We start from the raw sequence: 15,634 nt of genomic DNA on the forward strand, positions 1-15,634 counted from the left end.
TACAAACAATAATAGTGATAGCGTGAATTATAACGACATTAACAAGTAGAGGGGGAGTCCATGTCTACTGTTGTGGGTTATCTCTTTCAACCAAAAACAATATATGTGGTAAATTCAATTTAGGCTTAATTAAGTAATTTTCCATTACTGTTCTGTCTATTTCTTTATTTTTGTCCATTTTAAAATGTAAATTTAACATTAGGGTGTCATACGTTGAATATTATATATTTTGTAACCATTTACCATTTCAAACCATTTACCTGTCAAATGTTGAGGGCAATCTTCCTGTTATTCAGACGCTTTACACAAAGAGCATCAAAAGATACAGCCTGAAGACATTGTGTTATAAACACAGGTGTGTTCTCTCTAGTTCCTCTGATAGATTCTTCTTTTTCTCAAAGAGACCAAACAGCAACTCAACAATACTTAGAAAATGTGTCTTTATTTATGAAAAGGTACAAAAATAGTTATTGAGGAGAAAACAATAAGACTTTCTTTGCTGACTTTGCTTGTATTTCTACTACAGAATACAAAAGCATTACACCAGGGGAAATACTGCAGCAGTAAAAGTGCTAAAAGTTTAAAAACAATATATTTTTGTTTTATTTCTGACCATCAATGAGTTATCAATTATTTATTTGACTGATCCTCTTTCTGCCCAGCAGCGAGAATAGATAACTCAGTCTATAAAACACAAACATATCCGGCCCAAATTTCTCTGTATCTCTGTTGTAAATTGAATAGGCATTGAAATTATATATTATATATAATAACAGTTTGAAAAATAAAGACTGCAGGGCGCTACCACCCACACAACATAAAAAAACAAAATGCCAAAAAGATAAAGATTAATCTTATCTCCTTTAGAAATCTATAGATATTTAGTCCTGGACCGCAGTGACATATTGTTAGTATTGGGTTCAAGGAACTGAGAGTGAAAACAGAAAAAAACAGATTAACATTGCTACATAGAAATTTGCAATATATGACAAATATCCAAAATGAAGTTAATAAAAAAAAAAAAACACCAAAAAAAGAAGCCCCATAATGTATAGCTTTTGGGCGGCATCTTAAAAAACATCTCTTTGAAACGTACACACAGAACCGCCATCTTGCATCACAGCATCAGTGACACGGCCCGAACCTCGGACTCAGTACTTCCGTCCTGTAACGAGTTTCTTTGGTATTGCACTGTTTTAAAACTGTTAAATACACTCCGTGGCTGCTGAGCCTTCTGTCTCGGTGGCTCCTTTGTCTTGGGGGCCCTTTTGGGGCCCGATCACACGCAACCGGCCTCAAACAGTTTGACCAGCTCTTTGCAGTCTGGGTCGATGAGGCCTGCGGGCTTTTCTCCGCTTTCGTTCTCCGCCTCTGTGCTGGCGCCTATCGACAGCAGATACCTGAGAATGAAGAACGAAGCGCAGCGTTATTAACCAGAAGTTCTCCGAAATATGGAGTAAACGCAACATACTTCATTATTAGCACAGCTGACCTTCTTCAATGGCTCATAATGATTGGAACGTTTCCGTCGAATTACTGGATTTGCTTAATCTGGAAAACCATTGAAATGTGTATTGTGATGAACTATGTATCTGTTTTTTTTTTTTTTTATTCCCTGCTGTTCAGAGCCGTCATATCCAAGGTACCTTTGTCTCAGCAAGGTCATTGTCATCACGTGACTTAATATTTAAAGGAATATTTGAAACAATATAGAACATGTGCAAAATCTCCCTACTTTTAATTGCTGATCTAAATCAGCTGCAGGCGAGATAAAGAGTCATGTTTTATTGCGCGCGGTCAGTTTGCTAAAAAAAGCGTTGCGAAAGGCAGCCCAGACGGAATGAGGTTTAAAGGTCACCTGGCAATCTCCGGGTAGCCGTCGCTGCAGGCCATGTGGAGCGGCGTCCAGCCGTCCTCGTCTCTCTGGTGGACGTCGGCGCCATATTTCACCAGCAGCTTCACCACCTCCAGGTTTCCTGTCAGCACGGCCTCGTGGAGCGCTGCCATACCTGCACACAGGACCCCCGTCAGCCCTCCTGCTCGCAGCAGAACAAACGGCCGGACAATGTAACACGAAAAGGGTTGTGCGGACGTACCCGAGTGGAAGAGCGTATCCACCCTGACCTTCCTCGCTCTCATGAACCGACCGATTTGCTCCAGATCTCCTCGCCTCACGATGTCCTGGAAGACGATGTCATTTGGGAAGTGCACCGTCCTCGTGGCGGGCGCGACGGGCGCCACCGGCGCGGGGCTCTTCCGCGGCGGCGGCGCCCCGGCGCGTCGCGGCGCACTGTACCGCGACCCCTTGCTGGACGAGGGCACGTAGGTGGACGCGGGCCTGTAGGTGGACGCGTACTGCGTCGGCGCGTAGTGGGGCGCCGCGCTGTACTTCGTCGCAGAGGCGTAAGCGGGCGTGTAGAGCGGCGTCGTCGGGCTGTAATGGGACGCCGTGTAGTAGGTCGGGCTGTGGTACGTCGGCGTGTACTGCGAGCTGCGGGTGTACGTCGACACCGGGACGTGGTAGTTGTACTTCATCCCTGCGGTGGCTGCGACTCAGCCTCCCCTCCTCCCCTCCTCTCTCCCCCCCCCCCTCCCTTCCTTTCTGCTGTCGGCCCGGGAGGAACGAAGCGAGAAAACCCAAGCGCCAACGCACCGATCCAAAGGAAAGAGCGGTATCCTCAGTATTGTCCTCCCCAGTACTGTCCCTTCGCCCCCCCCCAGCTGGAGTGTCACCCTGTGTTTTTGCAGGGTGCGAAACTCTCCTCAAATCCTTTAGCCTCGCTGTGATCCAATCCCCTTCTTTTAGGGCGTACGATCCTCTTTTTCTCGCCTGCTGTGAACTTCTCCCATCTGAATTGGAATTGATCTCGTGCACAGTGCGTTCGCTGCTGCAAAGAACCGTCGTCTGATGGGGAGAGCAGGGGAGACCCCCCCCCCCTTTATACCCTCTGTGTGCCTATTTTAGGGCCTGATATCCAGTGACTTCAGCTCAGAGTGGCCACTGATCGGCTCCACCCGGCGTGCAGTCACGTGCACACTGACACCGTGCACGCCCCGTCGTAAAAATTGTTGACAACCACAATGTTCCCTTTGAGTCTCGCTTGAGACCTAGATCTTCCCAAATAAACAACCATGGTTGATATTGATGCCAAATTGACCGAAGAGGGATACTATGACTCAAATGCACAGGATGGTTGGATCTGCTTAATTCGAGTCTTCATGGGGCAGCGATGCACGGCACCTTTCACTGAATCACGTGGTTTCGCTTTATTATTCTCGGGCATGTTTTGCAGAACGTGTAAACGACAGCAAACAGCGACGGCGCGTGGTTGTTTTAGGCGTGTGTTGTGTTGTGGCTGACGTGATATGCGGTGGTGCGAAGTTAGACCACAGTCATCAGAAGTTGAAGCGTCTAGATTAGTGTTTCTTCTTGTGTTCTCCTTTGACCGGAAGGTCCGTCGTGTGACATTTTCGTGGGTCCCCACTGGGGACGTTATGCATGCGAGTGTCTCCATGAAGGCCCCACGTTTAACCTCTCCCTCCAGACGCTGCTGAGAAGCCACAAGGGAAACTTTGGGCAGAGCTGAACGCTGCGTCTCTCCTCAACACAACCTCCTGTCGTCCTGCGGTACGTGTCTGTGGTGCCGTCCGACGCCGGCCTGGTGGCTCCAGCTGTCCCTCGAACTGGACGGAATTCTGGGACAGGGAGAGCCGGTTGGAACTGGTTCACTAATCCTTTGAAAGAGTTCTTGGGCATTTCACAGATGCTGCCAATGTCACAGAGGAAATAACTTAGCTGCCATCCTCAGGTTCGAGTTTCTGACAACAACCCCAGCAACTTAAGACGGGAGCCTTTTTCTCTTCTATCCTGAGGAATATTCCACATTACTGTTCATCATACAAATGATTGTTTGTCACCTCCCTGGTCCGCTGGCCTCTGAACGAATGAAGGAACAAAATTGGAGCGAGAGGAGCAAGAGACCTTAAGCGACAGCGATTGGGTTTCGCAGTGTGTGATACGGGGCAGTGGGGCCTCCCATGAGATACTTCCTCCGGCTTCCCTCCACTCCTCTGCTCACGGACCTTCTCCCCGGGAGGAAAGAGAACCTCGACACGTGGCCCGGCGTTGTGCCCTCTCTTGGACAAATGCCAAGAGAGGGCGTCTCCAGCTCCTGGCCATACGTGGTCCCAGGCTGCCCCGCATGTTATGATCCGTCAAATTACCAAGAAGTCAAAGTTGAAAACATCCACGACCTTCGTCCACGTGGTGGCTTTCTCAATGTGACCTTTGGAGCTTGTAAACAAGTTCCCGAGTCAGGGTTCCAAGGATGTTTGCTTTATTAACGGCTTTAACTTAAACACGTCTTTGTGAGGAGGCAACGCTAGCACGCTACTCGTCGTTATACAGTCGGTTCAATCCCTGACATCTAAATCTAAATCTGAAATATTTAGATGGCGGAGCGCTCTTCAGGCTGCGGCGGCTCTGTATTTCCGGTGGGCCTGAAACGAGTTTACTGAGACCAGAAAGTGCAGCAATCAGCTCATAAAAAACCCCACCAAGCGTTCATTTTTAATGGCAGACCGCGAGGCTTTTAGAAACCTCACATTTCCTGAGAATAAAGTGAGGAATAGAGAGGACATTACCTCATGGTCCTCAGTGACTGTGAGTTAAAAAGGATCACATTTTAGACGCATGATGTCTTCGCTTCTCTGCTGCTTAAACGGTCTCCTTAATATACCACGACTTGTATTATATTGTATTATTGCTATACAACACTATATCGCGATTGTTTTGTTATATTTTAGTTAGTTATTTTCATAGGTCGTGCATCTGTTGATTTTTCTTTTTCTTTTTATTTGGTCAAAAACTAAAATGATCAATACAATTCTTAGATTTATATTTGTAACAGATCTTTAAAAGAGGATCTCTTTAACTTCGCTAACTCAAGGAGTAAATTGAATTCAACATTATTAGTATAAGACGAAGCTGGGACTTTATCACATTTTTAATGGCACTCTGTTTATTACCAATTACAAGATTACTCCAGGTGACTTAAATAGTTTAATTTTAAACTGATACACGACAGCAACAAAATGAAAATGTTCAGGTTACAGTGCAATGTTAGAGTGGAAATCAATAATAATCATTTATAAATAAGTAGCATGACTTTTTTAATACAGAGGAAAACAAATGACATCACCGACGCCAGAGGAAAGCACATTGGAATAAAAGAGATGTTGACATAGCGAAGGCATTTCTATTGAGCAACATGTCGGCAGTGGAACACCAGATCAGTCGGCATGAGGTGAATTCACAAATGTACGAGTCCGCGCACGGAGCAAAGCGACCACATTACGCACGCCAGCCAAAAGTCAACCGAGCCATTTGCTTGCGAAACAGTCCAACTCCCGAAATACGCCGCACGGCCCTCGTGGTTCCCATGCCTTCCAGACTCCAACCTCTTGACCCCCACGGGTCTCGAGCACATAGTTTCATAGGAATGTCTCCTCACTCATTGCTAAACTAAATGATTGCACATTAAACACCACGATTTTCAAGTCATAATGTAAAAGTCTGTTTTATTAAGAGCCACCTGATGGGTTGCTGATTTTAGTCCAGCGGGAAAGTGGCTTTGCAGACTTTCTGCTCCCGTGGACAGCAGCTCGATACGATTACACATGTGCATACATTCAATTACACATGTGCATACATTCAATTACACATGTGCATACATTCAATTACACATGTGCATACATTCAATTACACATGTGCATACATTCAATTACTGTTGGATTCCTCCGGCTCTCAAACCTTTGTACCCGAGATGTTTTAGGTTATTACCATCGTGGCTGTGGTGTAGAGAACAGGTGCAGACTGGTGGGGGTGAATGGACCCTGTGGCCTGCTGGGAAAGCGTACATTGGAACGGCTCCGGCCGTGTCTAAATGTTGTCATAAGAGAGCGCTGCGTCCCACGCACCCATCGGCCGTACGTGTCGCCTCATAAACACGTATCTTTAGACCCCCCCCCCCCCCCCCGGTGTGGCTCTGAATAAACGGTCCCACGAGAAAGTTCAAAAGCTTTTATTGTTTATAATTAAAAGAAACCCTCCAATGGACCGCCGAGGCACGCAGCGCCCCTCCCCCCCCCCCCCCCCCCCCCCCCCGTCGGGTGACACCGCCGCCGACATTGAGCGCCAAGGAGCACTGCCTTGCTCGGAGGTAAAAGGCCGTAAACAGGCGCCTGCAGCTGTCCGGGACTCAAACTTCACTCAGAGGGGATTGGGAGACACACCAGGGGGAGGGGGGAGGGGCGGGGGGGGGGGGGTCTGTTTGTGTGAGGATCGGGTTACCTCAGCGGAGGGCTGCGTTTATTGGAAAAGGAGCCGATGCCCGATTGCGTAATGATCCCCTGGGATGTTTCTGCCGGGTGGGGGGGGTTAATCAGAAAGAGGTTGCACAAGGTTGTGACCAATTAATGTCCTGGATGTTTGAGAGCTTAAGCTATTAAAGAAGGAGGACATCGAGCGGGGGGGCGACTTACTAAATCTAACCTTCACTGTTCACTACAGCGGGCACTCGTCTTTAACAACGGTTTAATGAGCCTCCCACCAGTGAGTGTATGTATGGAGGCAAATGAGCTGTGAAATATCAGCCTGATGATTAATAGTAAGCATAGCAATAGTATTAATAGCAAAAGTAATTTGGAAGGCTTGACATTGAGTGGAGGTCGTAATTTGCATAATGAATCTAACATTCCGCAGTTTGAAGCAAATATTCCCTCATAAATTGTGAAGATTAGAAACAATGATTACTAGTCTGACTTGTTACCATTCATCAAGTATAACCAGCGTGGCGGCTTTGAATTTGAAAACAAAAGTGGCTGTATTAAAACATAGTTTAGTTCATCTCGACTCACTTTTTTTGCTGCTTCAGTTATTTGGCAATGAAGAAAAGTTGCTTCACAGGCTTCACTTCCGTAAATGCAGATGATTTTTTTAAAAATCCGATTAAGTTCATACACACAGTAATGTGGCATTCACTGTCTTTATAATGAGAATATCAGGATTCAAGTAAAGACTTGATGGTCGGGTTAAACATATAAATAGATAAACTTATGACATGGTGTCTGAGAACGTCTCTGTAGCATAAAGTTTCCTCTGCAGGAGCAAGAGACAAGAAGGTCGACACGATGATCTCATTGCTGCATCTGAAGACCACCAACGCCCCCCCCGGCCCCATAAGGCCAATTCAAAGGCACCATATTCCCAGAATGCATTTCCCAGGGGTCAATATGCTAATTTTAGCACGGCAGCCAATGGCAGTCGAGGAGTTGTGCTCCAGATACGGGCGGAGCTGGGTCAGGTTACGTAGCGGAGACACCGGACAGCACACGTGCGTTCACAGAAAAAAAGAAGAAGAAAAGGAGACGGCCTGTGAGACTCTTCTATCGCTCTCAACAACAGAACAAAATAAACAAATAAAAACACTTTCCTCAAGCTACCACACAAGTATTGATCCGGAGTTACTGCGGCGGTGAGAGGAGCCCTAAAAGGTGCGTCAGGTCACGTGACGTCACGCAGCCGAGCTTTGGGGACAGCAGTAAATCCATCATTCCACCCGTGACAGTTACGACCCGAAGGCGGAACGGCACCATCCTTGGGCACAGCCGAGCGGGCCCTCGAGGGGCTCGCACAGAGTTGTGTAACAATGGGAAACACACCCGGCGGGAACCACGTTCCGTGCTTTAAACGTTCAGGCTGCATAACTATACCCCTTTTGTAACAACTCGCATAGTGTATAGGTCACGCTCCTGTCTCAGTATCGGTACCCGGGGGCCACGGGAGGCGCCGTTTCCTCCTGTCGAGGCCTACTGGTTAAGCAACGTGATTAATTCACCACGCGCAGAAGCCTCCGCCGCCGCCTTTTCATTTTTGGCACGGCTCTGAAAGCCTCATCTGGGAACGGACGCCTCCGAGGACACCACCGAGGCCACCGAGACGCAGACCTTCTGTCCTCCTGCTGGGGAGGATATGGGTGCGAACCCCCCTGGGAACATGGAAGCTCCACCCTGCCGCACAACGCGGTGAACACACCTCACAGGTGGGTGAGAGATCACACACACACACACACACACACACACACACGGTGCAGGCAGGCGGATAACGGAGATGAACGGACGGAGATGTTTCGTCCGTGCTAAGAATGGAGATGAAAGCGTGAGAGCCGGGTGTCGGGTGTCGCCGGTTCCCGCGTGGAGGTTTCTCCTCATCGGGCTCCGTGTCAAGAATCGCAGATCCCCATAATCAACAGCAGAACCCCCCCCCCCGACGCATGGCCTCGGAAGCCCGGGGTCCCGCCCCACTTCGCCTGCCGACAGGTGCGGGATGTCAAAGTGACCCCCCTATTTCCCACAAGTCAGAGGAGCTTTTAAACCATATTAAATAATTTTCCAATTGGACACAAGGTGATTATTCAGGCGCATTAAACTCACTGAGCAGTGGAAAACCATTCTTATGAATGAAGTCCTTTTTAAATCAAAAGCAAAAATGTGATATTTTCCATCATTTCGGACAAATCACTTGATCAATCCAAAAAAATAATAGCAACCAACAGTTAAACCAAAGTTCCAGCGTCTGTGAGGCGGCTCACAGGCAGGTGGCACCAGGCTCCCGTGCAGCTCGTCCTCACACACACACACACACACACACACACACACACACACACACACACACACACACACACACACACACACACACACACACACACACACACACACACACACACACACACACACACACACAATGAAAGAGGTCCCAGCCTCTGCACTGAAGCTGCAGCATCGCGCTCACTTCAAAGGCCTCTCTCTTCTCACTGAGGTTCTGTCACCACTGACACGAGGGGAAGGATGTAGACTTCAGCGTCTTTTTTTTTCTCCAGCCATCCGCCCTGAGCCAACAACACCAGCAGAGGAGGAAAGACACTTCACTTGACAAAAAAGAAAATACATTTTATTCGCCCTTCAAAGACAAAGCAAGGGAATCTAACAGTGGGGGGAGGTTCCTTGCGAGGCGTTACAGAAAAACTAAAAGTACATGAATGCTGAGAGGTGTTTGAGGTCTTTCAGGAGACGCCAGCTGCATTAACCGGATAAATAAAGGAATAAATATTTGTGTTGGTGTTTTTTTATTCCCCGTCGATGTGAACACTGTCGATGTCAATCTCGTCTATGAAGTCGTCCTGGACGCCGCGGTCACCGTGGTTACCGTGGTCACCGCGGGGATCCGGGAGGTGATTCAGCTGTGCATACTCCACGGATCCCTGCTGAGAGGCATCAAAAAGCTGAAAGAAAGAAAGAAAGAAAAACTAATAATAAAAGGGGCCCGAAAAGCTTACTGCACGACATTCACGTCTGTATCCAGCGTCACGTCGTTGGCGTGCCGGGCGAATTCCTCACTGCGACTTTACTTACAACTGCACTCGCGGCGTCGGCCTGCTCTGGAACACCTGCAAGGACGAAGCCAAGGGGACAAGTTCAGGACACAAGAGGAGGGCCCTCGCACTGCTGGTCATCACGCCGCCCACACATGACCCCCTCCCAAGTTCTCCTGTTAGAGGCACGAAGGGCAAAAGAACACGTTGCTCCCCTCCAACGCCGGCGCCGCCGCATCGCTTGTGTTTTTTTTTTTGGTTTTTTGCGTCACTGCGGCTGACACTCAAGCCCCCCCCCCGTCGGTGGAGTTATGGGGAGCCGGGGGGGGGGGAACGAACAATGGGGGGCGAGGAGTCGCGGCGTGGAACAATGGCGCGTTGCTCACTTCGTCTTAGGAGCGGATGTTCGCGGCGTTTGGCTGCGATTGTTTCGGACAGGAAGTGGCCTCTTGCGATAGCAGGAAGTGGACACCTGGCGACGGGGGCACTTCTGTGTCGGCGGGGACATTCTTTCACTAAACAATGCAGATGTTTACGGTCGCCGGAGCCGATCCGCTTTCCTGCCGCTTTTGTTTTTTTTTTCAAGCGTCAGCGATATTATTCGTGATTCGAGTGGAACGGGGGGGGGGGGGGGTTTGGGGGGGGTATGTGAGTCGTACCTTGCGTGGAGTTCCGCACCTCGCTGGACGCCGTCTCTCCCGGAGCTGCCCACAAAAAAAAAACACACACATATTTAAGACCTCGTTTTAATTTATTGGTTTTTTTATTCCAAAAGGATTAAGATGATAAATCACCTCGGCTGGGATCGGCCTGTCGGGCCTCAGCCTGTTCAGGTTGTGCCGGCTTCTCTGGCGAGGTCACACTATTCTGGTCTTCAGACTCTGCGGTACAACAACAGAGTTGAACCTAATCGCATTTCACGCCATGTCAAATCAAACAGCGCAGTACTCAAAGTAGGAAATATTTAAATCATAATAAAAACACCAATGAGCCACACTGTTGCACTGGCTGTTCATTTAATACATGGACATTGACACCTGGAGTTAATCCCAAACACCTTGACCTGCAGCTGGAAACACTCCAATGCACCAGGTGTGTATTAATCCACAGCTAAAAATAGTCCCCACGGACACATTGATTCCTCCACTTTATGTAACGTGGGCTTAACACCACGGTGACCAGCTGTTACAGGAAAGGACTTTTCCATGAAGCTTTTCTACCCAACATATTTAGGCTTAACTATTTTGACCTTTTTTTCCAGAAAAAATTTAGACCGAGCACAGCTAGCCCTTTTCTCAAGATATTTTTGGCCCTTTTTTAAAACAAATTCTTAATTTTTCCCACCTAACAAATTTCGAGATTTCTTTTTGACCATTTAGGGATTTTCTTTTAAAACAATTTCAATATTTTACTATTTTATATATATATATATATTTAGGTTGTTTTTTTCATTTAAGATATAGATACAGAAATGACTTTTTGTGAGATGGGTTCACATGTTCACAAACGCGTCTCCACACCTACTCACCCGATCCCGATGGATGTTCACTCCAAACACTCTTTCCAATCATCCCCGGGGTGACTGCACAGAGGAGAAAACACAGCTTTTCAATGCGTCGAATGCACAGCACTACGTTCACGGAAACAGCAGACGGCGACGCGTGTAGACACATTCAAATCAGCGCGCGGGTCTCTACCGTTGGCGGCCTCGTTGACCTCGGCCTGGGTGAGGCTCAGCCGCTCCGCCTTGGTGCCGGCTGACTTCCTGAAGGAGAGGCGGACACAAAAAACGCGTTTGGAATTTTTTTTTTTGTCAAACGGGAAACCGTCCCGGGCGTCACCGCGCCACCTGCACTCGCCACTGAGTTTCCTCTTTTCCCTTCAAAACGCAGATGTTTGAGAAGAACGTCGGGCAAGGCCACTTACACTGACAGCTCGCCAGTTCTCCTCCTCTTGAATTGAAGGAGGCGTCTTTTTAAGGCCAGGATGAGAACCAATGCCAGGATGAGCAGGACGCAGAAGACAATACCACCGATGAGACCTTTCTTCCAGCCGGCCATCTTCACTGCAAAATCACATCGAAATGGAATCTACAGATGGGTATTGATTTACACAAAGAACGCATTTAGACTTCATCGAAAGAAATGTCCTCCCGCCGCCGCTAACTGAAGACGGAGACGCACCTGCGATCACGACGCGGAGGCTCTCTTTAGTCTCGCCGGCCGGGTTGTCGGCCTCGCAGTAGTACGCGCCCCCCTGCTCCCCCCGGACGCTGCCGATGGTGTAGGACTCCTGCCGCCCCTGGGACACCCGGCGGGAGAGGGGGCCCTCGGCCTCGGCGCGGAACCAGGCGAAGGTGAAGGCCGGCGTGCCCCTCTGCACCGAGCAGGTGAGAGTCACGTCCTGCCCCTCGGAGACGGCGCCGGGGAACACCGCCAGCACCGGTCGGGAGACGGGCTCTGCGCGCGGGGGGGTGGGGTAAAAACGCACTTCAGGTTTTTTTGTTGTTGTTTTCTTCTTCTCTCGACGCGTTAACGCCGACTTAATCAATCGTACCTATGACCCTCAGACTCCGCTGCCGCTGCTGCCCCGTCGCCGAGGCGGGGGGCCGGTTGTCGCCGTTCCTCGCGTGGCACAGGAAGTCGCTCAGGGCCGACGTCTCGCGGATAGCCGAGCAGTTGAAGACGCCCCCCCGCCCGGGTTCGCTCGCCACCACGGTCTCCGCCGGCGCCCCGGGGCGGTTCAGCGTGTAGGCGATGGGCAGGGTGCCGCTGTCGCTGCGGCACAGCAGCTGGAAGGGCTTCCCCAACACCAGCGTGCCCCCCACCACGCTCAGCGCGGGCTGCGAAACGGGAACTGGGGGGGGAGGGATGAGATCATCAAACCGGGGTCAGACACTGAAGGCTCGCGCCCACGCCTTTCCGAACTCGTGCACACTCGACGGCTTTTGCTTTTGCCTTTTGCTCTGACGACGAGCGCCGCGCTTCCCTTCGCCACGACGGCGTCTGACAGGGCCGTCGCCTCGGCCGTGCAGGTGTAGTTGCCGTTTTGAGGGGGTCTGGCCACGGCGGCGTACGCGGGCGCCGCGGTGAGATTGGCGCCGTCTCTGTGGATGGCGAAGCGAATGATTTCGTCTCTGATCCTCTCCGGGGCGTAGACGGAGACGGAGCAGGTCAGCCGGAAGCGGTCCCCCTCGAATAGGTCTGTGGGCTGCATGGTCAGCCGTGGCTTTGAGAAGAGCTCTGGGGGGGGGGTGAAGGAATCTAGTATTATTAAGACGTACTCTTAAGACCATGATGTTGAGATTTTGGGCTCTTGCCTTTGACTGTGATCGTCATGTTGGTTTCCTTCTGCACGTTGCCCCACTCGGCCTTGCACACCAGCTTCCCGGAGTCGCCTTTGCGAGCGGTGAACCGGTGGCTGAGGCTGACGGGGGCTTTCTTCAGGATCCTCCTGTCCTTCGTCAGGAACACTTCAATGTTCCTCAGCGGATTCACCACTTTGCAGACCACCTCCATCACGTCGCCCTCGAAGACGTCCGACGAGGGCAGCACGTTCATGATGGGGAAGATGTAGAGCTCTGCAAGACACGGCCCGGGGGGGGGGGGGAGAGTCAATCCCAACGAGTCAACCCCCCCCTCCCCCCCCCACTGGGAGAAGCACGAGCTTCTGAGCTAATCACCTTTGACCATCACTGGAATCTGGTTGCTGCGGTTTGAGCGTCTGGCCCCGGAAACCAAATTGACCTCGTAGTCGCAGTACAGGACGCTGTCTCCGACGGCCCTCAGGACCAGCGTGGTCTCCGACGAGACCCCGGTGGGGGCCGGCTGCTTTATCTTCTGCGAGCCTCCGGACGTCGTGGACATCTGGTAAAACCTGAAGACGAGGGAGCCTTTCTCCTCCGGAGCGCTGCAGGTGGCGGTGAACTCCTCGCCCTCGTAGGGGGCAGTTTTATTCAGATACAGGACGGGGGTCTGCAGGCCTGAGGAGGGCAAACCAAACAGGAAGTAAAGCCGTCAGTGTTTGTTCAGAGGAAGCATTACACACATGAAATCAGTTCCCCAGTTAGTTAGTAGCCATTAGCAATCTTTTCTTTACAATTTACAAATAATAACACCAGGAACTCATTAATACAAGTTTGCTTTAGGTCAAAATACCTTGTTTTTACAACAAGTTTCTTTAAAGGGCCGCAGCTGCAATGGAATCCAAGAAAATAACAATAAATGTTTTTGCTGCGTCTATCGCATGTTTTCTTGTTCTTGGTCCTTTTCAGACGTCCTCTCACCAAGGACGTTGTTTAAGAGTTGCGGCGTAACTTTTCACAAAAAACGTCAACGCAGCCCGAATGTTTCGCTGTGATTGATACGTAACTGAAGAAAGTCAGCGAATGTTTTTCGTTAAACTGCAGAAGACGGAACCTCAGTCTTAAATCTGTCATGCTGCGGAAAACAGCTGACAGCGTTGTGAATTATTCATCAACTGAAAACGGCACAAAACAATCACTGATTCCCCCCCCCCCCCCCTGAGTTTATGTTGATTTTGCATCCCTCAAATGCGCTGATACGCAGCAGAATCCCAGCTATAAAATGGCCATCCTTTGCGTCCTGTCAGACGTGAACAATGGCGACAAACGAAAGCAGCTTCAACCTGCCACGTCGAGCCTTCTGCCGGCGCTGGCTTTGCTCTTGTCCAAGACCGTGACCCGACACTCGTAGCTCCCGGAGTCGGCGGCCCGGGCCCCGCGGAGTTGGTACGCGACGGAGTCCTCCTCGGTGGTGGCGGCGTGGACGGGCACGTCGTCCTTTTTGAGCTGGAAGGCGTGGCGCAGGGGAGCGGCGTCGTCGCGGCTGACTCTGACCTGGCAGCGCACGGTCACCGGGGTGCCGCTCTGGACGGCGCCGCTGGGTAGGATCGTAAGGTCAACGCTGTCTATGGTGTACGCTGTGGGGGGTCCAAGCGTCACACGCAAACAAACACACACACACACACACACATTCAGAACAGGACAGAACGAGGACCACAATGCACCAGTCAGGTTCCATTATTCTCCCCACAATAAAAGCTGAAGTCTGAAGGAAGCCCCCCCCGGCCTCCATTCTGCAGGAGGTGCTGAAGGAAGGAAACGGCTTCGACAAACAGCGTCTGACCCTCTCCACCTTCCCCCCTTTGGGAGGCGTGTTGATTCATCCCCTGCAGCAGCAGCAGCACCGTGCAACCTGCCTCGGCAGAGGGTTAAGACGCCATGCAAAGCCACGGGCTTTAGGGTTTGAGTAGCTCAGTGTACGGTTAAAAAAAAGACAAAACTATGAAGACGAAGCAAAACTAAAAGTAGACTGAGGTCTTCTGTTTGTTTTCGACCCACCGCCACGGTGGGTGATGATGAGAGGACGCGAAAAACTAAAAAGCTATTTCAAAGCTGTTCAAAATCTGGCAGGTTCATTCAAAAACCGATTCGACAGCTTACCCAGAGTCATCTCTGCGCCTAAAAATACCTTCGATGAATCTCACTGGAGACTTTCAAATATCAAGGAGGCGAAACAATGCCCAACTCGCGGAAAACAAACCGTGCCGAGGTATAAAAATAGCTGTTTCAATCTGAGACTCGACACTAGATTCATCTTGGATCAACGCAGCTGTACTTACACGACTGTCCTCGGCCGCCCTGCCCTGCGTTTGGAGGGGAAAAGATAAACAAAAGTCAGAGTCAGAGCGGATCGGGGGATCGACTGAAGGAACGTCCTCTGCCCCGGAGGCACGGTGGCTCCTTACAGCAGTGCAGGAGGCAGGTGAGCAGCAGCAGCAGCAGCGGCGCGTTGGGGGGTCCGGAGTCCATCCTGAGCGACGCGGGTTCACTGCTGCGAGCTTCTGATGCAGCTCCCCGCGAGACGGAGGCCGGATGGGCAGTCAGAAGGATCGGGGAGGGCCTCAGGAAGGGAGAGGTGGAGTGTGTGGAGGACAAACCGGGCGTTTTGGGCATTAGTGGTAGTGTGGGGGTTGGGGGGGGGGGCTTGTCTTATCACACACACTCCTTGTGCTGCTCGAGAGACCAGGAAATGACTCTTACTTCCTCAGGAATCAAGGGGAAATTCAGCACTGATGCACCATGAGTTTGGTTGTTTCTCACACAATGAACGCAGGTTTGGGCCGCTGCTCTCAGGATGAATCAAACAACAAACACATCAGGAATGACGCAGGAACCTAAA

General features: G+C 50.4%; 2 protein-coding genes across 2 annotated transcripts; both read right to left on the reverse strand.

Annotated features, from left to right (window-relative positions):
- Positions 1–423: 423 nt before the first annotated feature.
- Positions 424–3,248, reverse strand: ppp1r27a (protein phosphatase 1, regulatory subunit 27a). Its single transcript, XM_037475276.2, has 3 exons — positions 2,097–3,248; positions 1,859–2,009; positions 424–1,400 (listed from the first exon to the last, which is right to left on the reverse strand). The coding sequence occupies exons 1-3, from the start codon at positions 2,533–2,535 to the stop codon at positions 1,280–1,282; spliced, it is 711 nt and encodes a 236-aa protein (XP_037331173.2). The 5' UTR covers positions 2,536–3,248; the 3' UTR covers positions 424–1,279.
- Positions 3,249–8,988: 5,740 nt separating this feature from the next.
- Positions 8,989–15,423, reverse strand: pecam1a (platelet and endothelial cell adhesion molecule 1a). The gene is made up of 15 exons (XM_037477223.2): positions 15,201–15,423; positions 15,075–15,098; positions 14,079–14,372; positions 13,114–13,413; positions 12,751–13,011; positions 12,389–12,673; positions 11,988–12,287; positions 11,615–11,890; positions 11,358–11,496; positions 11,129–11,196; positions 10,960–11,013; positions 10,226–10,312; positions 10,091–10,135; positions 9,472–9,506; positions 8,989–9,341 (listed from the first exon to the last, which is right to left on the reverse strand). Exons 1-15 carry the CDS (start codon positions 15,406–15,408, stop codon positions 9,186–9,188), a joined length of 2,532 nt encoding a protein of 843 aa, XP_037333120.2. The 5' UTR covers positions 15,409–15,423; the 3' UTR covers positions 8,989–9,185.
- Positions 15,424–15,634: the final 211 nt, after the last annotated feature.

This window comes from Pungitius pungitius, chromosome 12, assembly GCF_949316345.1.
Source record: "Pungitius pungitius chromosome 12, fPunPun2.1, whole genome shotgun sequence".
Classification (NCBI taxonomy): domain Eukaryota; kingdom Metazoa; phylum Chordata; class Actinopteri; order Perciformes; family Gasterosteidae; genus Pungitius; species Pungitius pungitius.

What these genes read in the sequence shown, in the direction of transcription:
- ppp1r27a (XM_037475276.2), bottom strand. Translation starts at nt 2,535, where the DNA reads ATGAAGTACAACTACCACGTCCCGGTGTCGACGTACACCCGCAGCTCG. An exon ending in GGATACGCTCTTCCACTCGG is followed by an intron (nt 2,010 to 2,096) that starts GTACGTCCGCAC and finishes TCCTGTGTGCAG; the next exon opens with GTATGGCAGCGCTCCACGAG. An exon ending in GGCTACCCGGAGATTGCCAG is followed by an intron (nt 1,401 to 1,858) that starts GTGACCTTTAAA and finishes CTTCATTCTCAG; the next exon opens with GTATCTGCTGTCGATAGGCG.
- pecam1a (XM_037477223.2), bottom strand. Translation starts at nt 15,408, where the DNA reads ATGCCCAAAACGCCCGGTTTGTCCTCCACACACTCCACCTCTCCCTTC. An exon ending in GATTCCAGTGATGGTCAAAG is followed by an intron (nt 13,012 to 13,113) that starts GTGATTAGCTCA and finishes CGTGTCTTGCAG; the next exon opens with AGCTCTACATCTTCCCCATC. An exon ending in GCGGAGTCTGAGGGTCATAG is followed by an intron (nt 11,891 to 11,987) that starts GTACGATTGATT and finishes CCCCGCGCGCAG; the next exon opens with AGCCCGTCTCCCGACCGGTG.